Source organism: Rhipicephalus sanguineus, chromosome 2 (assembly GCF_013339695.2).
Source record: "Rhipicephalus sanguineus isolate Rsan-2018 chromosome 2, BIME_Rsan_1.4, whole genome shotgun sequence".
In the NCBI taxonomy this organism is placed as follows: Eukaryota; Metazoa; Arthropoda; class Arachnida; order Ixodida; family Ixodidae; genus Rhipicephalus; species Rhipicephalus sanguineus.
The window spans coordinates 24,046,451-24,071,911 of NC_051177.1; the positions used below are offsets into that span (position 1 = coordinate 24,046,451).

Sequence of the window (25,461 nt, forward strand, 5' to 3'; positions counted from 1 at the left end):
TCAGTGGAACATCCCGAGGGAGGATATATATATATAGTGTGATGGGACCGGCAGATATGGAAGGTTCTCCTTCTTCCTCCGCGGTGACAGGGATAAATATTAATAACATAGCTCCCATTTCATAACGCAAAAGCCCCTCACTAAGACTAGCGGCCAAGTCTGTGCGTATAGGTATGCTTCATTGGCGTAGCCGGGACACGCACATATAAAAACACAGTGTACACACGCACGCAAAGATAAAAACGAACATACATAAAGGGAGGTTGAACCCCCCTCCCGCTGAAAAAAAATTATGGCTGCGCCATGCTTATGTATCACAACACGTGGTCGCATTTTACAAAAGGAAGTACGAGTGATGTTTAAAACGATTCTCACGTGTGGCGAAGTCCGATTGTCAGAACCTGCTGTCATTAAATCGGTGCGCGTACATTGGCATTATGATGTCAATATTTATTTGTTTTGTTTTGTTTTCAGGTGAAGAAGGGCCTGGGTCTCAACACCGAGCAAGCCGGAGGAAGTTCCAGAACGGGCTTATTCCGCTCCCACGTGACCGACCCCCCTTGTGCGCTGTAACTGCAGTATATTCTAGTATACACTGTACTATAACCACGGCATATACACCTCTGCCGTAAAACGAAAGCGAAAGTGGTTCGTGGAATTCTATGCTTGTAGTAAGTAATATCGTAGGATGCTCTAATAAGGGGCGGGAGGGGATGCTTACAAATAATTTCTGTCTGGAGCTCCCATGTCGATAACCTTCACTTAACGAAGAAATGATGAGTCGAAAATGGCTAAGCTCGAGTGTGCGGCTTCTATTCCCGGCCACGAAATGCGAGAACACCCATGTACTTATGTTGAACCCCAGATAACCGCGGTGTGCTACACTGCAGGTGCCTCATAATCATACCGTGGCTTTGGCACGTAAAACACCAGAAATTGTTGCCTATTATTATTAGGCCAAAATGGTTCGTCGAATTTGCAATTCCACTGACGCACTTACATCACCAAAGATCTACTTCTTGCAGAAGTAGATCAGAAGTAGAGCCAGGGGGAGTAGAGCCAGGAGGTAGGGGGTTCAAAGCCTCCAAATTTTTTTCAATTTCGCATGTGTATATATACGCGCACATATACAAACGCATTGCACAAGCATACATAACGTATGGTTAACACTCCCCCTCCCCCGAAAAAAATTGCTGGCTACGCTACGCTACTGTCTGGAAGTGTCATAACAACTACGACTGATTTGGTACTGAATTCCTTGATGCATCTGAAATCTACGACTGATCGTGTTACAACGAATCAATATTGATGGTCTCAACAAATACCAACAAAATCAGCAGCACTGCGACGCACAGAGAACATACCAAATTTAGATACCTTTTTAGGTCAGTACAATCTCTAATACTTTCGAGGAATGGGAGGCGCAGCTCGCCAGCTCTGACCCGGAGGTACAGCTTGCGCTCCTGGGTCCCGTCAGGCTGTCGGCAGTAGCCAGTGGAGCCCTGGACTTGGGGCCCCACCGGTCGAGCTCATGACCCCTTATCCCAAACCCTTATGAATAAAGTTGTTGTTGTATTCCTATCCTAATCACGCACCGAGTACTAACTATATGCCAAAATGGCGCCGCTACTTGCAGCTACCGCAGCGCCGCTATGTCTTTGTGTCACAAAAAAGCAACAATGAACTTTGTTTATGGCCTCCGAGGCTGTGCGCCGCAAAACTCTCGGAGGCTACGCATAAACGAACACTATGCTTTGTTATGCCTTTTTGTTAGATAACTAAAGTAAAACTGCAACTTTTTTTATCGCATTATCACTTATTTTGAAAGCATATTTTATGTGTTGTTCAAATTTATTTTAAATCTTTGATTTCGATTTGAACTGCAACATTTTTTGGCGTGTTCAGTCAACACTGTGCATGGAGGAGTATTGCAGACGGCGCGCAGCACAAAATGGTACAATTCTGAAATCAGCTCTCGCTTCACGATAAATAGACCACTAAAATATTGAGAACGCTGCAAATACATTGAGCTAATAATTCTAAAGGTTAAGCAACGTGCTGCAGTTCTGCATATACGAGTATTCCAGAAATTAAGCTACGCGCTTCACAAGTTAGCTCGTTACATTGAACATCGCACGGTGCTTCTTCATTAAACAACGTGCGTTTATGGATGGATTACCGTAGTAATAACAAACGAAGACAAAGCATGAAAGCAGGGTATTCGCCATACCAACAGCCATGCGCGCTCGTCGCCTATCCGGAACCCACTTGTTGCACGTAATAAACGTTCGTCGTTCGACACCAGCTCTCGCAGCTTTTGAAATACGATAAATGCGAGTTAAATAAGAATTCATATATAACTGTTTCGAAAGACTTCAAATGCTCTAAATCGTCGTGTAATCCTAACCTTACTGCGAGCTCCAGTATATTGTGCATGCAGTTACATAGGATCAAACGTCTTGATCGGTTTATTCATAGCGAGTTGAATAAACGTGCAGCGACTTACCGTAGTCCATTAAAGCCTTTGGTGGCTATCTTATACGCGTACTGTCGGCGCAAACTTAGACTGAAGCTGAGTAGAATGTCAAAAGCGTTTGAGCGAAATCGTCTGCAGTGCGTCGTTCTACGTGCGCGATGCAGACGACAGCGCGTTGTGAAAACTGCTTGCACAGCGACAGCGAGACATTTTATGCGAAAAAATATTGTAAACGTATAATAAATTGTTTGGGACGTAGCGTAGCCTGGATATTTATTAGCCGACAAAACCGTCTGGTTGGTTTCGAGTCTCCGCTCGTCCTGTGACTGATGTTCATAACGATGCGGGGTCGGTAAAGCTATGTACAGGGACACGCATATTTCGCTTATAATAGAAAAAAAAAAGTTTTACGCTTACTGACGCTCTGTTGGCGCTCAAATTTCGAAATAACATCACATCTTTGGGTCCCGATTGTCGAATGTAACACTTGCCTCTATTACATTAGTTTTCCCGAAAAACTTTGTTTTTTTCTAAAGAGTTTTTACCACATTTTGCTTGCTTCCCTAAAAAACGCCACAACCTCCCGCGACAGTTTGTTCATTTGGGCAAAAGTATACCTTTATGAATAAGCATCAACTTCACTGCTAGAAACGTTCTCTTCTGAATGTGCAAAATGTATGAGAACAGAAAGTCAAACAGAGCACAGCATCAGGCTTTGAATATGTATATTTAATTCAGTCAGTTTTCTAAAAGATAAAAAAAAAGGTATCCTACCATGAATGAGTGTTGATATACAGTTTCTGTACATTTTTAACAGGGAAGGAGGGTGCAAACTCACACACACTTCCTCGATATCTATAGCATAAATTTCACAAATGAGCATTCCTCGTAGGCTAAGTATGACAATAAGGCAAGAAATCTGCTATAATGAATTGGTATGATAAAACAAGCCAAAAAAAGGTATGATAACAATGTGTGCCCCCCCCCCTTTTTTTTATGGACAACAAAAAAGAATTATTTCGCAAACAAGGGCACCACCAAAATTGTGTCTCGGTTAGTCCGCACTCATACATCATTGAAACTTGTATATAAGTTTTGTACACTCTGGAAACAAATGAATAATCTGTGCGACTAGTGAACTCACATCTGTCATTATATACAATGCCCATGTATCATCAAGCAGTCGCACCTCGTAGCAAAAAATAGTCACTCTGCATGCATACTAGGAACACCCATTCACTAGAGCATACCACACAAGATAAAAACCTACGGCAAGGAAATGGCATGATAATGATGAGAACTCTGGCAACATATGATATGTTCTCAAGGTGGGCAGGCTCTTCCGATAAACAACTTGCACCAAGTGCAATGCGCATTCCTATCTTAAAAAATGAAGCCTACAAGATGAAGTTCCTCAAAAGGATTTCGCTACCACTAACAAAGGCTCATCAAAAATCAATGTTTAACATTTAAAATATGACTTCTGCCTGCACCCGTACCACATCTGCTAAACATGGGAGCTCAGTGAAAGTAAAGAAAAAATGCCCTTTGGAACGCTAAAAATGCATCTGCACTTCCTATATGTTTACATGGTGAAATGACTGACTACTTTTGACATAACAAAGTGCGTGTGCATTCTCAGAAAAACTGGAACTAAACTGCGAGAGAGCTTAGCCCAATGTGCACAAAAGCAGCATTGAAGACAGTTCGTAGTACGCGTCTGCACCGAAACCACAATGCATGGCCCTTTTCCGTTCACTCTGTCAAAGACAATCTAAACATCAATTTAAACATGCACATGTCGGCACATAAATGTGAGGAGTTATGCTCTTCGACTACTTTTTGCATCAACTTCATTTTTGTACAGCCTCGCATTCAACACAATGCCCATAACAGTGACAAGCACTCGGTGATCTTTCAACGTTTCTGCCTGCCTGTGCACTCAAAGATAACATTGATGATGAAATGTGCTCACAGGCACAAGTGTTTTTGATCACAATAACTTCCGTCAATTCAGGCACCTGACACAAATTTAAAGAGGAAGCTGTGTTGTATATTCCAAACAAAGCATAAAAGTAACAAAATACAAAGAACAGCTTCGTGAAGGCACCCAAGCAGTCGAGCAAGTGCAAAGATTTTATAAATCCAAGTCCACCATAAAAACAAAAATTCTCAGTGCTGTGTCACAGCAGAACTTGTCACTGGCGGCCAGCAGTCCATATTCTATTTGGTACTTGGCACGCAATGTTGGAGAAGCTACAATGGTACAGCTGTTATGAAGTCTCCTTAAACAGATTCTGCAAGTGCATAGTTTTTCAATTTGCGATATTTCTTACAGACCAACATTTAAATATTGCCCGATTCACTTGATGGTGAATATGCTGCACCTCCCAAACAGTAATTACAACCTATTTTGCAGTGCAAGAGAATGAGATATATTATCACATGTAGCTGTACCATCCACACCTTTCATATTTCATGCACTATTGTCTGGCAGAGGAACTTCTGTAGCCTATGCAGCATTCCCTGTTTTGCATGAGTGTAGGACCCGGATGAAACTTTGCCTAAAAACTGCAGCCAATGTTGCAATCTGCCGAGGAAAGAGAAGATTCAAAATGACCAGTGGAACACATGAGCAGAAAATCTGGCTCCGAGTTGACCAATGGGTTCCTGCAACACCTTTTGAGCATAAAACACCAGCTTAGTTGCTAACCAACAAGAACATGGAAATCTGCATCCACCATTAAATCTACAAAACTTTTGTTTAATTCAACATACAGCTAGGATTCCTTCGGCCTCCCTAGTCCCACAGACTTTTTGTATATATTCCATACACATATGTACACAATGGCCAGTGCCTGGGTGTTTTTCGAAGTCATAGTCAAGCAGTGCATCCTGAGAGTAACCGAATTCTCATTAATGATAGGGCAACAGCACTACCTGGTGGTGGATGGCAATACCACTACTGTGCCTATACTATGACCTAAAGTATCAGACAGAAGAATGTAGTGACACCTCAAACAACCTCAGGATTATGTGAGTAGAAGAGCTTCCCATTGTGATGGACCGAACATGCATTTTCATTATGTAAAAGCATAACTTCACACAACTGAAAAGTGAGCAAAGCTTGTGATTATGAGGGTTGGCATCATTTGAAAGCCAGTGACGTTGAAAACACAAAGTATATTTAAGAACTTATTTAGGACATGCTCGCAAAGAAGTACACTGCATTAGCAGGCACATTCTGATAAAAGATGTTGCAGGTCCCCTGTAAGATGCATAAGTTCATCTTAGTTTTTAGTCTCTCTGATCACAACTTCACTTCCTTCATTGGAAACCAACTCGCCTCTTCAGCATCTATTTGTTGTCCAGCTAATGGAACATTAATAAAAGTGATCAACAAAACATGACACCAGGCATAAAACAGTTGTGATATTTCTTTTTTGGAACTACACTTTTTTTTTCTGTTTAGCATCCATGACAACAAAAGCAAGGGAAGGTGCTTAGGTTCACAGTCATATTATATTTGAGCGAGAATTGCCTTACTGAAAATACTTCAGAAACAAACACTAGAAAGTTGTGTTGACCGCAGGTTAATCACCTGATTAACCATCTTCCACGGTCACTAAAGAGAACCATTTGGACATTCATTTTATCCTGTCGAGCTCAAGTGCAGTGCTGCATTTCTTAGAAGACTTTACCATGACTTCTTCTCAAATGGCAATGGCCTATATTTCAGCAAAACATTCTTGCACAATTTTTTTTAAACACCTTAATGCTGAAAATGGAGTTGTTGCTTAGACTTGAAAGAAGAGGTTATCTTTCTACTTTTAATAAGCAATGCGATAAACTCAGAATTGGCTTACAAGTTGTGGCAAGCATGGCAACTCCAGCACATTCCTCACAATTCAAGAAATGGCAAGCATAATCCCTCGCTCCCATTCACTCAAATCTTGAAAGCCTACTCATCATTCAGTCAATACAACTCAACAGCACCCTGTAGTCTGACAATTATCAATAACCTGTCTCGTTTGTGTGCTAACATCATACTACATCAGTTACTGAATAAGCTGCCCAATACTGAACCCTAAACTCATGGTACTGGCATCAGCATACCATTTTGGCAAAGAAAGCATTCGGTTTACTGAGCAAAACATTTCACAAATCTGTGGCTTAGACAGATGCATTTCTGGTACTTCTCCATGCAGCAGTTTTGAGTAAACTAAGTCAGTGCTGTGTTGCTAGTGTGGTGGGCTGGAAAAGCTCTCTAAAGTATTGTGCAAAGAGAATGAGTCTCACCAATGATGCATAACAAGCTGAGTTGAACAGTAGCCATTCATTTCAGAACTGTGACCAAGGTTTCTCAAATTCTTCCCAAGAGGTTGCTGCATACAAAAACATGCTACCATTGGCTAGTTACATATCTGATAAAGCACTGGGCAGAGTTGTTAGGCAATGACTAGCTGCTGATATGAAACACAGGTTCAGTGAACATTGCCTCTTGGTCCTACCAGCAATCTTGTGTTTATATAAACTTGTGAAATGAAACCATAAAAATACTAGGTGTTGCAACATAGCAGTACTCTGTACAGCACAGCAGGGTCATACAGAAGTCCAAACGCACATTTTTTTCTGTGTCAGAAGTTGCAGGCATCAAGCAGTCGCACATGTCAAATGCAAACCTTATTTGGCACACAGTAGTCCACCTGGCAAGCAATGTTGGCCTTCAGATCAATCTCAGTGAGTACTTATTTTTTTCTACAAAAGAATTACAAGCAGTAACGCACAATAAAAGAATCTTAAACCAGACATAATTTTTAAAAAAGGGGGTGGGGGTTGCAGTGTCAATGGTAATACCCTGACTGATGGCACATTGTTTATTATGCCATATCTCGCACTACTGTCTGCTATTAAGATTTCTGTGATTGAACACAGATTGCACAAAGGAGTTTATGGAAGTTGAATACTTGAATTGATAAACAGTATGCAGACAAGTCCAGCCTCAACAACCAGCAACGTATAGACAATGCTTGCACTCATCAGAACAAAAATGAGACCCTGACGTCAAGCCTTTCCTTGTACACTCACTGTTTATCAATACAGACAGGTAGACAGTTCATAATGCTCCAAGACAGTAGACAATCAAATGCTTTAACAGAGCACATCACAGCAAAACATAAAAATGTGTCACTCATTAACTGCCAAATTATCATGTGGCCAACCCCTGTTAACGTGTCACAGACACATGACGATTACTGTCAATGATGATTGCACCCCCGCCTCCTTCTCTAGGCTTGAGCATTTGCAACTTCACAAAGATGGGAGATGGCAAGATATGCACATATCAAAGTCCCGCTGTTGTACATTGTGAAACATGCCTTGGCAAGTAGCAGTGACGGCACATTCTAAATCTCAACACTTTGCAAAGTAGGAGGAAAATGCGAGGGCACGTGTTAAGTCTGCACCTATACAGTGCCAACAGCCCATCAGGCACGCATTAAAAACAGTTCTGGGATTATCAGGTGCCATAAGGTCTAACAAGCAGCTGTTATCACTCCATTCCAGAAACTTTCAACACATAAATAAGCTTTGGCATGGCCCATAGATGCATGCCTTTATATTATCTCTCCTGTAACTTCATTTGATGAAACATTTAGCTCTGTAAACTGCACAATAAAAACATTGCAAGCAAAGCATAATAATGATACATTTCACATGGACAAAAAAAGGAAAAACAAAAACAAAGAACAAAACAAGACCCCTTATAGGAATCTGATTTATTATTTTGTTATATATTGCAGTTTAGGTTCTAAACACTGTCTACAAATTTTATTTTAATTTCTGCCAATGTTACGGTAAGCTGGAAGAAAGATAAACAGCGAGGGACCAGCAAAGACAAAGTTTTGCCTAATTTTGTGTGAGAAAACAACTTCTCACCCAGATGCATACGCACCATCTTACTGAAAGATCTCTCTACATTTAAGGCAAAAAAGTCAGAAAAAGAATAGAAAGGAAAAAAATAAATAAATAAAAGCATGCATGCAGAAACCAAACATCACTATATTAACCGGACCGTTCTTGTACACTCCAAAGCACATTTAAAAAGCTGGGCAGATGCTGCTTGATACCTCCGTGGAATGGCAATATTCAGAAAGCCGCAGCCGACAACGGTGCCCGGCACACATGACTAGAACGTTGGCAGTTCTTCTCGCACAATTGGAGCCAAAGCACGGAGTATGCATGAACACATCACCATCCGTGGTATTCACATCGTTCCTTCCCTCTATCACTCACTCAATCACACACACACGCACGCACGCACAAACACTGCAGTGTCCAAAATTGTAGTGTACAGTGTTGCCTCCTTTCACTCAATGCCGAAACATCCACAACCCCAAGCGCCAAGGGCTACGTCTCCCCGCGCACAATGGCATGCGGCACCTGTAGTGTAGACTCAATGGGTGGCGCAGGAGGCGGTCCTGAGTGGGTCGGCTTATAGGCTGGTACAGCAATGTGGGCAGGACTTCCAAGAGGAGGCTACTTCTTCCAAATCGCACCAAATGTGGGAGAAAACTTCACAGGGATGCAGCAGCACTCACGCGCTCTCTCTACCACCAGTCTCATCAAGAGGCCTCTTTGAAGAGTTTCACAACACGCTCAAACTTTTCCAACGAGTTCTGAACATTCTGCAGGGCAAGCTGCAGCTCCAGGCGCCGTTTCTGCTGGTTCTGCAGTGAAACAACAAAAAGCTATGAATGGTTGTTATTTCAGAGCAAAAAAAATATTAGCCTGTTTGCCCTTTCTGTCGAATATTTCAAGACTGCAGTCAGTAACTAAATCTGTGCTGATAACACTTTGGTACGTAAAAGTCACGCACATGACATACCCTCTTAATATATTTTACACAAGTCAGAACACCAAAACAAACCACATATATTGTCTTACATCATTACTTATGACTTGCATGTATGCATCTGTAACATAAACTCTTCCACACATAGAAGGCACAGGCTCGAGTTCCTGAGATATCATTATTGAAACAACCTTTAAATTCCTATCTACTCTGTATATTACCTCTCAAAAGCAAGGAAAAGAACACCAAAATGAGAACATAGCACAAAGTAGTGCCCTATTTGGATGACGGCATTACACATTTTTGTGTGTTATTACTAGGTTGAAGACAAATATTTGAATGCCTTTAGGACAGCGGTTGGCAACCTTTTGAGGTGGAGGGCCAAGTTGCGCACTGAAGCCGATACGGCGGGGGCCGGATGGCAAATCAAGATAAGGAGGGGTGACTTTGTAGGCAAACAGAACAATTTTGGCGAATTTACAACAATGTACAAAACTGGAATAGAAATCATGTTTATTTTGAGCCCGCATGTCACAAGGTTGCAATCTACAAACATAGCTTCCAACGACTTGCATGCCTAGTTACTGCTGCTCTCACGAGGCAGCGGCACCGTCACGTGTTGGATACGCCCAGGAGTCCGAGATAACTAGAGATGCTGCGAACTTTTCACAGCGAAGCTGTTAAGGCCTAGTTCCCCTCTAGCCAAGCGGCGTGTCGACAAAATCTCGAACCAGTTCACCGTTACCCTCCAACACAATGATACACTTGGAGATTCTTGGATACAGGTCCTTCCCTGACCTAGTATTTCCACAAAGCATTTTTCTTCCCCCCCTTTTTTTGGACTTGTGCAAAGAAAGGAAATGAAAACGATATCTGTAGGCTTGTGCGAATATTTGAGCACTTCGAATATTCGAACGAATATTACAGTATTCGAATTCGCTTCGAAACGAATTTAAATTCTAGGACATTTCGAAGTATTCGAAATGAACGAATAGACTTATATAAGACATGCTTCGCTGCAACACAGTGGTGACACGCGGGCAGCATGTCACCTGCTCCTCGCAGCGTCAGCGCGTCATGATGCGACCACTCGACCATTCTTTCTGGTAAAATAAAGAATTTAATAATGACCAGTGTGACGGAATTCGCAACGTGTTCTGGGTGGAAAAGATGGTCATTGAATTTTCGAACAGTTTTCGAAGTAGGCGTTGCAGGCAACTACTCCGCCAGCAGTGCAAGCACGCAAATTGCCGGAAGAACCACCATTCAGAGGTTCGCATACATCGCGAATTCCGTCAGACCGCCCTTTATTAATTTCTCTATTTTCCCAGGAAGAATGGGTAAATCATGATGCGCCGACGTTGAGAGAAGCATGCGTCATGTTGCCCGCGTGTCACCACTGTGTTGCAGTGAAGCACGTCGTTTCCGCAGGCGCACATTTCAGTTGACCACGAGACCGCCTTTTGTTTAATTTTTTCTTGCGCTGGCAGCAGCTAGGCTAGGATGCTTCACTTGTCACTCATTAGTATCACTACACTGCATTGCCTTGTGGCTCCTAAGGGTCATCGTTTCTGCGGATTTGAGGCTAAATCGGGATCAGGGAATGGGCACATGGCACCCAAAGTTTTCGAATTAACTGGGCTGGTACTGACCGCCACTTCAAATTATCCACTCAAATTTACACTGCAAAATATGGGGCCAAGGAAATCCGTCCAATTATGTGGGATTTCGAAATAGCAGAGTTCGAATTAATGAGGTTTTACTGTATTACCTTCACATCGATTCATCATTTTTTAAGTTTAAAAGCTTGTTATACCGGCTTATACGCTCTAAGTACAGTAAATTTTAAAACGTAACATATTTTACAGGTTCATCACTTGCATTCTACCAAAAGTCAAATCCTGCTATTACTCAAAGTTGCTTCCACTTCCCTTTCAACCAAAAAGAATGACATATGCATATGCCTTGTTTCAACTTTGCGCTGGTTAGTTGGGTCATGACAAATATGCTCATTTTTCTGTATATGTGATATAAACTATTCGAATTCGCTTCGACCAAATCACTATTCGCTTCGAATTCGCTACGGACCTAAAATTTACTATTCGCACAAGCCTAGATATCTGGCTAAGTGTGAACATGGCGGACAATGTCAACTGCCAGCGATCATTCTTTTGTTCCTGTCTAACCCCAGTTGAGGTCAAAAAGGCCATGTTGGCCTTCACATAGGCAGTCATAAGGAGAGGGGAGATCTGACGTCGTGCCGGGGGTTGCATAATACTGCCCCACAGGTTGGAGACCCCTGCTTCAGGACAATGCTCCCAATGTACTACGAGTTATTCTCTGTTACACCAGTAATACTGACATTGTAAACGACAACTCCAAAATGCTCGATCGCCAAGCAACTGACAAGTGTCCTCATCTGCACAAATGCAGCTGCCCAAATAGCTACACATCTGGCAGTGAAATGCACCACTGTGCATTTACTTAATACTTAGTCTATCATCACAATACAGGCTATGCATCTGGGCAGCACAGCCTATTGGCTCTGTATACACACAGTACAGGCTGTGGGATGGCACTGATGGTCCTGCATGGGCATGCAATGACTGAACTGCTCATTGCACTGCATTTAAGGTATATTATTTCAAGCAGAGTGCTGTAGCTGTTTCTTATCTAACAACCATAACACACAGTACTACTTGTCAGAACTCTTACACACTGTGTTTATGCAAATACAGCTAGTTCGTATAAAAGTTAACTCTTTAATCATGATGGCAGCAAGATGATGGCAGTTCAAAGATGATAAAGGGATAAAGCAAAGACAACATCAGAGTTAAGACGGCAGAATGATCACCAATATAAGGTCACAATGGCATTAAGTATACAAAATGATGATGGCAGAATGATAATGAAGGTATGATCACGGCATGTTGGTGTTGGAGCTCATGTTTGCACTTGCAAGCATCACTTACAGCAGCTATTATTCAAAAGATGGGTGGAAAAGGCACAGAAAGCTTCGTTTTAATAGGCGCACACATGCCCCTTACAATATATTCCCAGGGTAGTGCAAGCACCTACGAATGACCCTATGTGTGCACGCAAACACTGCATTCCATTACAACCTGACGGCCAAGGACAAAATTTCCTCCAGTCGGAAAAGCTGACTTCAGGCCATAACACAAGTCATGTGTGGGCAAAACATTAATGTGGGTGGTTTGCTTAGAGCCATTACAAATTACTAATACAACTGCTCACACACAAACACAAAAAAGCTTCGCTGGAAGTTAGGCTGCAATTGTGTAATGTCATAGATGCCTGCAGTGTTTCCAAGTGTCCTGAGAGTGTGGCATGAGCTTACCGTATTTATTCGAATATAGGTCGACCTTTTTTTCCCAAAAATGTTGCCCATAATCAGCTATCGACCTATATTCGTGACCAAAGAATCTCGACCTATATTCGCGATCAAAGCGACCAAAAGCACCGCACCTATGGCGTTCAACTGCCGCGCCTGCTGTTCTTCAAGCAGTTCCTGCTACATACGCACATTATATACCATAAAATCTGGTATAAAAACCGTACCCGTTCGCCTTTTCAGACTAAGTAACTAAGAAAAAAAAAGTTATTTGTGCAATAGCTGCACACCGCCTTTTCAAAGCCCCCGCGAAATGCAGCCGCTCCGCCATGTTTGCGCTGGAACCCGTGATTTCCCTAGGTAGGCCGTGAAGTCCCTAGCCCCCTAGCCGTGCTGCCTGCCGACGCGCAGCCGCACTGGCACTGGCCTAAAGCCTCACTCTTTGTTGTTTGATCTGACGTGACGGTTCGCATTTGCAAATGCGCGGTTGCGACGGTGTCACGTCGGTAGAGCTACACAGCTGATTTCAAGCGTCAAGTGATACTTTTTGCCCAGAATTCCAGCAATTGTGCCGCTCAGCGTGAGTTCGACGTAAAAGTTGATTAGGGGTTGGCGCAAGCAGCGGGACCGACTGTTCGCGTGCAACGGATAGCGTCGTGCTTTTCGCGGCCCAGCAACTGGCAGGCATGACGCTCTTGAAAAAGAACTGAGGCTCCGGGCGTCAAGGAGACCCTGCAGAAGGCCAACAGACCTAGCGGTATGACGTCCCGGCTACATTAAGGACTGGGTGACGAAGAGTTACAAAGAGTGGCTTGAAGGAGGATGCTGCAATGACACCGACGGGACGCCGCGAGAAGGGCTTCCCTCAATGAAGTTGCGACGTGGGTGAAGGACGCGCGGAAAGACTTGCCAGCGGAAATTATCGTGACTGGCTTTAAAAAGTGCTGCATTTCCAACGCAATCGATGGCAGCGAAGTCGACGTCATTTGGGATGCCGAGGATGCCTGCGAAGAATCCGACAACCTTCCTTGCACATCTGACGAACATGACACTCCCGGCAGCGACTAGGGCGCTAAGTTAATTGTAAATAAAGGTGTGCTATGTTTCAATTTTCCTGTTTCTAAAAAAAAAAAAACATGGGTCGACCTATTTTCGAATATTTTTTTTTATTTCTCGTAGAGTGCTATAAGTAGGGGTCGACCTATATTCGTGCCCGACCTATTTTCGAATAAATACGGTACATCGAAGCCTTTTCACCGTGCAGGAAATCAGACTTGCCAGCTCAAGTTATGTCGGCAAACTCACTCATGAGTCGGCTCACTCGGACTCACTCAGACTCAGATCAAGCTGTGAGTATGAGTCTGAGTGAGTCCGGGTGAGTAATAGTTTGGCGAGTTTGAGTCCGAGTGACTCCGGTTGAGACAAATCTTGGTGATTCTGAGTCCGAGTGAGCCCGGTTGAGGAAAATTTTGACAAGTCTAAGTCCGAGTGAGCCATAAGCACAATATACAGGGTGTTTCAAGAAATGTGCCCAGCCTTCTCAAAAAATCAGGAAAATGCTATATTTGCTCGGGGCTTTCAGAATTGCTTTTTCTGCAGTGGCAGGAATCTTAAGGTACTTAATGACATCATTTAGGACAATAATTAAGAAAGTTACATTAATTAACTTTTTAATTAGTGGAGTTAGGTGATTGTGTCAAATGGGAGAATTGAAGTTCTTCATGCGAGGAACCCATCCGAGCTATTAGATTTCGAAAAAGCATCCTCTAGTAATTGTTGTGGCATAATGAAACTCAACGAAATGCAACGGCTTTCAACAGTGAAAGCCATCAAATTCGGTTGAATTTCATTACTTCGTAATTATTACTAGAGGCCGCTTTTTCGAAATCTCAATGTTGGGATGGGCTTCTGGCACGAAGAACTTTAATTCCCCAATTTGACACAGTCACCTAACTCAATTCAAAAGTTAATTAATTTAACTTTTTTAATTACTGTCTCAATTAATGTCTCTAACCATCTTAAGATGCATAGCGCTACAGAAAAAGTCATTCACTCATTTTGGACGTCTCAGAAGACTATGGCAGTTGCGTTCTTCCATGTTTCTGTTTAGGTTTCGCCAATGAATTTGGTTAAATTTCATTACTTCGTAATTATTACTAGATGCCAATTTTTCAAAATATCAAATTTGGGTTGGGTTTGTGGCATGAAGAACTTCAATTCTCTCATTTGACACAACCACCTAACTCCACTAATTAAAAAGTTAATTAATTTAACTTTTTTAATTACAGTCCCAAATAATTTCTTTAACCATCTTAAAATTCCTGCCACTACAGAAAAACCAATTCTGAAGGCAGCAATCAAATATCCCATTTTCCTGATTTTTTGAGAAGGTTGGACACATTTTTTGAAACACCCTGTATATTACTTGAGTGAGCATCAGTGAGCTTCAACATTTTTTGCCAACCTGTAGGTCCTATCTGCTGAACTTCAGCATTGCTATCAGCCTTATATCAACTCACGTTTATACACGTGTACTCAGTAGGCTTGTGCAAATGGTGATTTGGTCGATTATTTCGAAGCGAATTCGAATAGTATATATTACATATCATAAAGAAAAATGAGCATATTTGTCATGACCCAACTAACCGTGCTGTGTCATATTTGTCATGACCCAACAATCGTACTACGTCGCAGATGCACACTAGTCAGTTAACATGCTGTGTTAACTTGAGACATGCGGTGGTATGTTCGCCGCAACTCATAATCACACCATCTCGCGCTGCGGAACGGGCTTTAGAAGATAACGGCAAGCATAATGGCAGCCGATGGTGAAGTCCACAAGCGCCCGCATTGCAATTCGTCGAGTCCTTATAAAGATGGCGGCGAGCGTGCATCATCTCTTTTTTGGCGTCTGATAGCCAGAAACCTTCCAGAACAAATTTGTTCCGGCCTTGGAGGAAGGAAAGAACTGCCATGGTCCTGGCAGGTTCTGGCGACACACGGGTAGGCAGAACTGTCCAGCCAGAGAAAAATGAACACCGTCTGGAAGTGTGCCGCGCAGTGGGCTGAGCAACCCGAACATGCTCGGGAGAAAAGTGTGGAGGAAATGACGTCTTTATCGGCCACACACAATGAGCCCAATGGCAGCGTTGCTATGGTAACGTGGCGCGGCGTGTTGTGCGGCAGCATGTGCGCCATGTGTGCGCTGCTGTAGGTCTTGTACCGAACCGTGACGGACTGGAGATGTTCGACAGCATCCATACTTTTCACCGCACTGTTAGCTCCACAGTGTTCTCCCGGCATTTGTTGTAGCCATGGGGTCTGAACAAAAGTGTGTGGAATGAGTACGTATCTACGTAACATGCTGCAGGTGAAGGATTCGCAGTGCTCAGCGAAATCGCAGAACGAAACCACTGTGCTAAGAAAAAGACACCTTTTTTTTTAAAGCCATTTGAAGATTCTGACGGCCAGCATGACCGCCTACCTTTGGGTTGCTGTGTGGTTGACAGGAAGCTGAGGCAATGGCTCAAGGGGTGATCGAGCAACTGGGAGAAGACATGGAAGGGACGGTCGAGTAATTCGGAGAAGGCGCGGAGGGGCGAAATTAGGCACGGCGGAGCGTCACAAGTACATGAGAGAGACTTTTCTGCACACCTGAAAGAGTTTTTGGCTGCAGAACATGCGGTGCCGCGATGCTGAACGTTGCTGCCGAATAATTGTATTTTCCGAGAATGTATTAACCGGAATGTATAGACACAAAGTTCAATTGGGTTATTTTTAGTTTTCGCGCTTTCGAGCGTAGGAGCCGGGAAATCATAAAAAAGCGGGAACGTATCAACAAAGTTCTACTGTATAGTAAAAATGACAATTACTCAAATCACTGCAAGGCCAGATAGTGTCCCGCATACCTTTGTAGCATTGGAAATGAGCATTAAGCTGCAATGAACACATAAAGTCACAACGTATTGACAACATAACTTACAGCAATGATCTCGGACAGCTGCTGTTTCTTTGCTTCTAGCTGCATGCGCTCAGCTTTTAGTTCCAGGCTTCTCTTCAGCAGCTTCTGCTTTTCTTCCGCTTTGGCTGCACAAGACCAGAGGAGAGCAGCAAATTAAATGTGTCATCTAGTTAAGTTAACAGCAAGGTCAACATGGCTTAAAGGCCAACTGCAACAAAATTTTAAGACAGCACAGAAAGACTAGTTTTATATAGCGTAAGTCTAGAGGAGCTTGCATGCAACATTTTACTCTTGAAATATGAGCGCAAGAATTACGGAAAGCCCATAAAAACAGTCATTTTTTATACCAAAAGTGGAAAAAAAGAAACAGCCACCATTACCACTTGTGGGAAATGATGCATGACAAGGGCATATCCTAGAATGCACAACTCCTCAATATGCTTTCTGAGATAAGGGGACGCGGATAGATCTCGAAGACAGTGTGCCTGGACCAGTGACATCGCAGCCACCAGTCGTCTGCTCAGGATCAGTTTGAAGGCCGCTAACAAGAAAACTACGCCATCACTAGCCCTTTGGCATTGACAAGCTTGCTTCAGTAATACATATTACTCACTCAATGGATTCAGCCAAAGCAAAACTTCATTGCAGTTTGTCTTTAAGGCAACAAGAATATGACAAGCTCCTCGTCAGTCAATTCAAAGTGATCCACACTTGCCAGTTTCTCATTTCTAACATTTCTGAGTACCTTCTGGGCTGTTACAAGAAGTTTTAATAATAATTGTTCGGGTTTTGCACCCCAAAACCACGATATGATTATGAGGGGCATACGCCGTAGTGGAGGGCTCCAGAAATGTATACCACCTGGAGTTCTTTAACGTACACCTAAATCTAAGTACACAGGCCTCAAGCATTTTCACCTCCATCGAAAATGCGGCCGCCACGGCCGGGATTCGATCCCGCAACCTTCGGGTCAGCAGTCAAGCACCGTAACCACTACACCACCATGGCAGATGGTGGCTGTTACAAGAAGAAAACTAAGAAAGGGAAAATAGACAACCACCCGTTTGTAGCACGAAGCCACAAGGAATTCCCCGGACCAGGACGAATTTTTCGGCAACAAAGAGGCTTTATTTCTGAGAAATCCGTTTGGATTTCCTTGTGGCTTCGTGCTACAAACGGGTGGTCGTCTATTTTCCCTTTCTTAACCCTTCCGCCACCTTGCGGGATTCCGCAGAACTGATTTGCAAGAAGAAAACTAGCAAATTATAAAATAAAGTTCTCGCAATAAAACTTAATTTGGGCCTAGTTGGTACATATTCCTAAGGTTAAAGTTACAGAGCAAACACACAAGATGCCCCACGAAGGAAAGACACGACATGTGTGTCGGGTCTTTCCTTGGCGGGGCATCTTGTATGTTTGCTCTGTAACTTTAACCTCAAAATTCTCACAGTTCTCAGAAGATAAAAAATAATCGAAAAACTACTGCTTACCCCATTCTGCATGAATTCTGTTAGACTTTTAAGCCCCTGGTTGATTTAGAAGTTAGAGAACCATAGTTTTCTTCTAACAACTTGAAAGATTTTGTGCTTACCGATGCTTTTTCTTTCTTCTTAACTTTCAGATACAATCATCGTCTTATGGTCAAAAAATAAAGATAACATTTGGCATCACTGTTTACATGGCTCGCCCACATATTTTGTTGCCACAGGGATTTATGCCCACATATGTGCAGCAGCTAGATTATTTTTTCCCGCAACGACCAGATGACGAGTTGCACGTGTGAACAGAGACACGTGCATGTAGACACTTCCTTCCTATGAGCCATGAAAGTGGAGGCATCAACCTACATGAAAGGCGAAGTCATAGATGTCAAAATCTTATGACAAGTACTGCCTCATACAACAGAAAGGTGGTCTTACCACTTTTGAGTAGGGTGTAGTCACTGACCCAGCCCAAGGAGTTGTTTGTGACCTGATCTTCCGGAGTACTTTTCGTCCAGCTTTGCAACACGTCTCCATTCAGAAGCACTGGCGCTTCTTCTCTCTGTAGGAAATGGGATCAGAAATCCTGAATGTGCTGCTCAAATAAGCTAATTAAAGTGCGCGTGCTGTTCTGAAGGTGCTCACTGGAAAACTACCGGCAGAGTTCATTGCATGTTATGGACTTTGTTGGCTATTAAGAGCTTTCACTTTTCATAATGATACATTCCTTATCTCATTCACCCTCTGGGTGTAGTTTGCATGTGCAAGCGGAGCTTGCCCGCAGTCGAAGTGGCACTGGTAATGTGAGCGCCTGCAGCCTTGAGCGGCCGCCGCGATGGGTCATATACTAGTTTGCCAAGTGGCTGATCACAAGACAAAGCTTGCCGCACCACGCAACCTGGCTGCACATTTGTTGTTTTGGAATAGCTGCTTCATTATTATGTCACATACGATTATTCTGAACAACTTACATCCTATTTCCAGCACATAATGAATGGTGCAGCTGCTAGGCTGAGTCGGTCACATTTGACGTATCATAACTTGTTAGCAACACAAATAACGCAACATTTTTTAGGCAGAATGGTAGAAAACGTCCTTGACTTCAATTAGAGGGATATAAAAAATTGAAAGGCTAATTGTGAAATTTTAAACGAAAATTAAAACCGGCCTTTCTGCAAAAACTATTTTCAAACTTTGTCGTTCTTGGCACAATTTTGAAGTATAACGGTGAGTGCAAAAACCACGATTTTTTTTTTAAAGAAAGCTCACATATTAGAGTCAATATGTGCCAAGTTTTATTATCCTCAGTTTAATTTATCTGCAGAAATAAATTCCTGAAATACAGGTATCTTGTGCAGTTTACCATGCTGGTGATTTTTGTCCTCGAAGGTCCCTAGACAGCAAAGGGATAGAAATACTGATAACATTGAATTTCACTTGTTCTATCATGGGAATAAACATTGTGACCAAGAAGTGCACTGTTTTTTCACTAGGTGCACTCAACGTTAAGAAATTGTGAAATTCGTGGAAGAGTGGTTTTAGCGGACAAAAATCAGTACATTTTATTTTAGGCAAACTAATTTTCTTTTTTTCACTTAACTATGCAATCATTGTTCTGGGTCTGAAACCTGCGCCTAGAGTAAACTTAATCAAAAATCAGGAATGGTGACAGGGACATCGTGGTCGTTGTTACCTGGACACACCCTATTCTAAAGACAGACAGCACTATTTAAACTTGGTATATGTTCATCCTTAGGACAGTACATCATTATATGGCCATGACCAGTACTGCGAATGTGCATGCGGTGGATAAGAGAAACTTCAGAAGACTGACATATGAAACTTTAAAGGCTAATAATGTTGATTTGATTAATAATAGAAGCAAAAATACAGTTACAATAATTCAGGGCTGCAATCTACAGGTGTACACAATGAGCACTGGGCTTTACACCAGTCACTGGAGCAAATGCTCACCCATCAACTACCTATAGTTCATGCCAATTAACACCCAATAAAGGAGCAATAAAGCAATATTTTAAACAGATTTATATTGGTAAATTACCTTTCTGATAAATATTTTCGTTAATTTTGCAGCCACAGATTCAATATTACAAAAGAAATGAAGGTTGATTATCAATCTCTTTATTTCGTGAGAAAGCTGCAACGGTGGTACGCTAGACTGATGTCAAAGATTTCAAAGCATTTTTTAAGTTTATTGGTCATGCTGGTTCAATAAAATCCCCGAAACTTACCGTGTCAAATCTCTGGCTTTCTTAGAACACAATGCAATCCATTCCTACCTATTTTTACTGATTTCCATTTTTATCAATTTTTACCGAGTAACTGTAAAGGCCCTATCAGAGCATAGTTAAAATCTATCATGTCATGGTGAGCTCGTGCAGGAACTTTAAAGAGACCCTGAAACGGTTTTGACGATTTTGTATAAATGCATTTAGCTGGTAAAGCAAGCCCTAAGCATCATTTGCAGATCGATTCAAGCTCTCTGCAACAACTGTGTAATTTATCACAAGATTTTAAACATGTGAATCGCTACAAATCGCAGCGGCTCAGTCGAACAGGTTTTCAACTTCTCGCAGCCTTTCTACGAAGCATTGTTCCATGTTACATAGCACTGGCAACCAATCTGATTGGATATGTCCAGTCTACATCCCTAAAACCCCCGGTGGGCAGCGAGCGTTGTCTGCCTGTGCTTCAAAATGCTCAGTGTTGACGAGAACTGCGCAACAGTGCTTATCTCGAGGTTTTTTTTACTCAGACACCATGAATTGCTTTAGCTGAGTTGTGTGCCGCAAATCTAGTGATTGGTGACTTGTAAAACTGCAGCATCGTGAAAAGTTTATAAGGCATCTGGTGAGCAAAGTCGCTTCAGCTCGTCCGGCAGTGAGTGTCGGGCTCTCGCTATCTGATCAACACCAGGATCCACGCGTCTACAGCTGTAACTTCACCCTTGAAGACACAACCATATTGCCCAAGTTTACACTTATCGGTGATTGTGTTAAAAAACGTTTAGTTTGTCCGCATACCTATGCAAATTGTCGCCGTACAGGAAAATAAAGTAAGAACAGAAAATGTGGCGGCACCAGGCAGAGCAGATATCAACCACTCCGTGCGCTTTGTCTCTGTTGCCAGACGGTGCGCGCCGGGCGCACTTCCGGACGCACTTGGAGCTCAGTCCGTCGAGTGTGCTTCCATCGCCAGCGACGGCTGGCTGTTCAATGAGTCGAGGAGGCAAAGCAGTGATGAGAAGGAGGCATTAACTATAATTGCCCGTAGCTGTCTTGATACACAATTCGTCACTTAATTTGTGGTACCCCTTGTCATTTATTTGCGGTCTTCTTCTGGCTTACCAAGCTTCTTCTCACGGCTAGAATGGTGTTTTCTGCATCATGTTAGAGTAATTTACTATTAGTCATAACACGGCACATACCGTATTTACTCGAATTTAACGCGCACCTTTTTTCCGGTAAAATGAGTCCAAAAATCGCATGCGCGTTAGATCGAGTACCGAGAAAAAAAAAAGAAACTCGGTTATCATATTGCCATCGGCATTTCAAAATGGCCGCCTCCTATGCGCCTTGGCCATTTCTCGTGTGCTGAGGAGATTGTCATCCTGTTCTGCGTTCGCATCGACGGCATGGAAATGCCGACTCCAGATACTCGACGAGTGCACCACGATGCCGCATTTAAGGGGGGACGCGGCTTTCGTATCGCGAAAAATGGCAAAAAAATCGATTTTTTGAAAATCACATTTTCAGTTTCTGTAGCCCTTTCTATATCCGATTCCAAAATATCTTCACCGAAAACCGCGTAGAAGTGCTATAAAAAATTGTTGCGCCTGCCGAGGTGGCGAAAATTATTGGGGAAATCGCAAAAAAACACTGATTTTCAAAAAATCATCGCTCCGCAACGACGCCACCGGGCGCCGATATCTTGGGCTCATCGGAAAGCGCATTTCTCCGTCTTCAAATTCCCCGCCGCAGCTGGCTCCTCCCTTCGAAAACAAGCGCACAAAAAGCAAATGTTCGAAGGTCGTTTCGAGCCCTCCGATTGGCCGCGTCCGCCATGTTGCCCCAGCGCGCCTCGCCATTGGTCCGATGCTCGCTCCGGGAGATCGTCGTCTGCAGCTTGTGCGTCTCGAGATCACGGCTGTCGAAAGTCGCGCTACTTCATTGCGTGTTCGCAATCGCTCTGTGTTCACGGCTCGACGATAACTTTGAACAAGAACTACGTTTTAGCGTTTTAGTTTGGAGCTACTAGCGGAAGCTCGGTGGGATTACGATGGCGCGCCGCACTCGTAGCGAACATCGCAAACGCGCGTCTCGGACCGACTCTCTAGCGTTGACTCGTCGGATCCGTGGTTGGAGGTTCTGCTTATGCGCACTTCGGACGTCGTGACGAAGATGATCGCAGGACGACTCTTTGTACTCGCGACCACGCATTACGTACTTTGAAACATCGGGCACTGCGGCCGGCGCGTCTACTGCTCGGAGTCGTCACTAGGCCTAACTCCGCTCACGGCGTCGGCACGCGAGACGAACCTCGAACTTTTCGGGCAAGAGCAACGCGTTAGCGGACTCGCGGCAGTGTGCTTCTTCGCAAGGAACGAAGCGCTTCCCCCGCCGGCTTCTCGGTACAGCGGATGGTCATTTTACGCATCGGCAGCGGACCCCACGGCCAAGCTCGTCGCGCAGCGGGCGCGCATCGGCGTCCCGCAATGCGAGGCCAAACACGTTGCGCGCCTATTTTTCGTCGCCGCACCTAGGCATATTGCGCATCGTCACCGAATGCCGCCACCCAACACATCGCGTGCCGACTTCCCGGACTATGCGGCCGAGCACTTAGAGGTGAAATAAAGCACTGTTGATGCAATTTAGGCGCGCTTGGAGCCGTGCGTGGTATCGCCGTAAGCGCTCATGAATCATCTGAAAAAATAAAAGCCTCGCAGAAAACCGTGTCCGCGACCGGTTTTCTGCGATGAAGCGCATCGCAGGCGAGGTTTACAAATTAGCTTGACGAGTGAAACAGGGAGATGATTTCATATCTGCCCAGTTCGCGTCTTGAATAAACTGCTAAGGAATTCCTATTCCACCAATGTCTTGGCCATAACTGCCTGTTATTTAGGAGGAAGTGATAGGCTGCCATGATGAGAGCCGCTTTTAGTATCCTATAAAAATGATTCAATGATCAATTGCAATCAAGACTGTTAATTATGTTAATGAGAGCATGAATACAAGAAAGCTGGCAAATCATCATAGTACATGACCTACTTGAATTACAATATCTTGTTTTTTGTCATGTCTATTACACCACTTCATAACTTCGTTTAAAATTCATGCTACATGTTCTTTGTATATCAGAAAAGGATTTTAAGAAAAAAGAAAGAAAACAAAGGCACAACCGATGAAAGGCCACATGTGCAGGAGGTCCAACCTTAAAAAACACCTTAAAGATCACAATCTTCTTGTGTTTTAGAGAAGCAAGGCACCTCAAACTAAAGACAGGGCACTCAAGAAAGTGCACATTACGAAGGACTCAAAAGATTACGACCCCAGTGCCTTTTGATGAAGTAATATCGTTGGTACAACTTTAAAAGCCGTTTTCTCAAAACGACTTTTCTTGCTTCCTGCTTCGCTTGTTCCGCTGATTTCTCACTGACCGCTGGGTCTATTGCAGTTCCGTTTTTTGTTCTATATTCCTTGAAGCACAGTTCAGGGCGTGACATTCTTGCTTTTTCAGTATGGCGTTTTGACAATTAGCTATTTGACGAGTTGCACAAAGCCTCGATGCCTGTTGCGCAGTCACCTCATGAAAAATGAAAACTAAAAAAAATTTTCTTGCAAATAAAAAAATCTAAGAATGTCACGCCCGCAATCAGACATCTTAGAATGCATAGCACTTTGAACGAGTTTCCTATCGCATTTTTTAAGCAAGTCAGACTCGGAACAAGAGCAGAAGGTGAAATATATTGTAAATCAAAAAGTTGAAAAGATATATTCATGAAATTTCTACAGTAGCACTAAAACAACATTTCAAATAAGTGTGCCAATTTTCATCAAAATCCATGAAGAAATAAGAAAGTTGGTAACGAAAGCCACGTCCCCCCTTAAAAGAATAGTTATTACATGTGCAGAGACGGCCGGAAACCGGGCCGCATTGCCGTTGTTCGGAGTTCCCGAAACATGCGTGCGATACTGGCACAAACAGAAGCAGAAGATTTCTTACAGCAAAGTTTCACGAAAAGGTTTCAGTGGACCAAAGCAGGGCCGGTTTCCCGAAATCGAAGAGCGTTGACAGCGACAAGGAGTTGTCCGACAGCGACGAGGACTGATCCATTACGCGACTCGTATCGCCTCCATAGTGGTGACAGTTTTAGTGGCAAGGCCCGCTTTTTGACTGTGTTTTACTTTTTTGAAACTTTAGTTCTTTAAAACCCAAATATTTGTTCTTCTGAATATGCGAAGTTAGACTCCTACGGACTTTTTTTTTATTCTTTTCTCTCACAAAAAATGGGTGCGCGTTACAATCGATTTATATTACTTTTTTTTTTTTGGTCGTGGAAAAAGGGTGCGCGTTACAATCGAGGGTGCAGTAGAATCGAGTAAACACTAGAGCTGTGCAAATAGCAAAATTTTGGGTGCGAAGCGAATTCAAATATTGAAGTGCAAGTGCGAATGGAATCGAATATTTTTCGAATATTTCTAGAATATTTTCCGAATATTTCGAAGCGAAATTGCAGAAAGAAAGTTAGAGAGGATTCCTAAGCATATTCTTATGAGATAGCAACATGAGAGTGTTTCTTTTCGCTAGGCTGATGAAGCACTGGCGGGGTGGTGTTTCATAGTTGTCTATCAAGAATGAGGCAATGTAGAGGCCGAATTCTATTTACGTACATGATTTGGTGCAACCAAAGTGTTGCCGACAACACTTTACACGTGATAGGCAAAAATGCCATTTCCTCAGCCTCTCCTCCTCTTCCAACTTCTGTGGAAGCCCAACTGATGCGGCGGACAAGGGTGTGCTCCCTTCAAGTCCGAAGTTCCAAATCTGCCTCAAAGACATCGATATACAAGGACATCTGAAATTTTGGATGCTAAAAAGCTTCGGCTTCCGATTTTTCGGACTTCCTGCCCAAATTTCAGGTCCAAAGCAGCATTAATTGAGCCCCCAACTCTGCCGCATCTTTCATCTCCATGTTGGAACGAGCGTTTTCTTGAGTTAATACATTTGCGGCTGTAGCGGAGCTTGAAAGGCAGCTTTGCCGCAATACGGGGGTGTGATGAGGTGAAGCATATTGAAAATCTAGGGACCACTTCCAAT

The 25,461-nt window shown here is 43.1% G+C and overlaps 1 protein-coding gene across 1 annotated transcript in view; it reads right to left on the reverse strand.

The window, feature by feature from the left end:
* Positions 1–3,184: 3,184 nt before the first annotated feature.
* LOC119381092 (PHD finger protein 21A) overlaps positions 3,185–25,461 on the reverse strand; it is a 43,458-nt gene continuing 21,181 nt past the window's right edge. The window contains exons 10-12 of the mRNA XM_037649079.2: positions 18,562–18,685; positions 16,664–16,767; positions 3,185–9,204 (exon numbers count right to left, since the gene is read on the reverse strand). Coding sequence (XP_037505007.1) covers positions 9,100–9,204; positions 16,664–16,767; positions 18,562–18,685 — 333 coding nt within the window. The 3' untranslated portion in view covers positions 3,185–9,099. The remainder of the gene's footprint in view (positions 9,205–16,663; positions 16,768–18,561; positions 18,686–25,461) is intronic.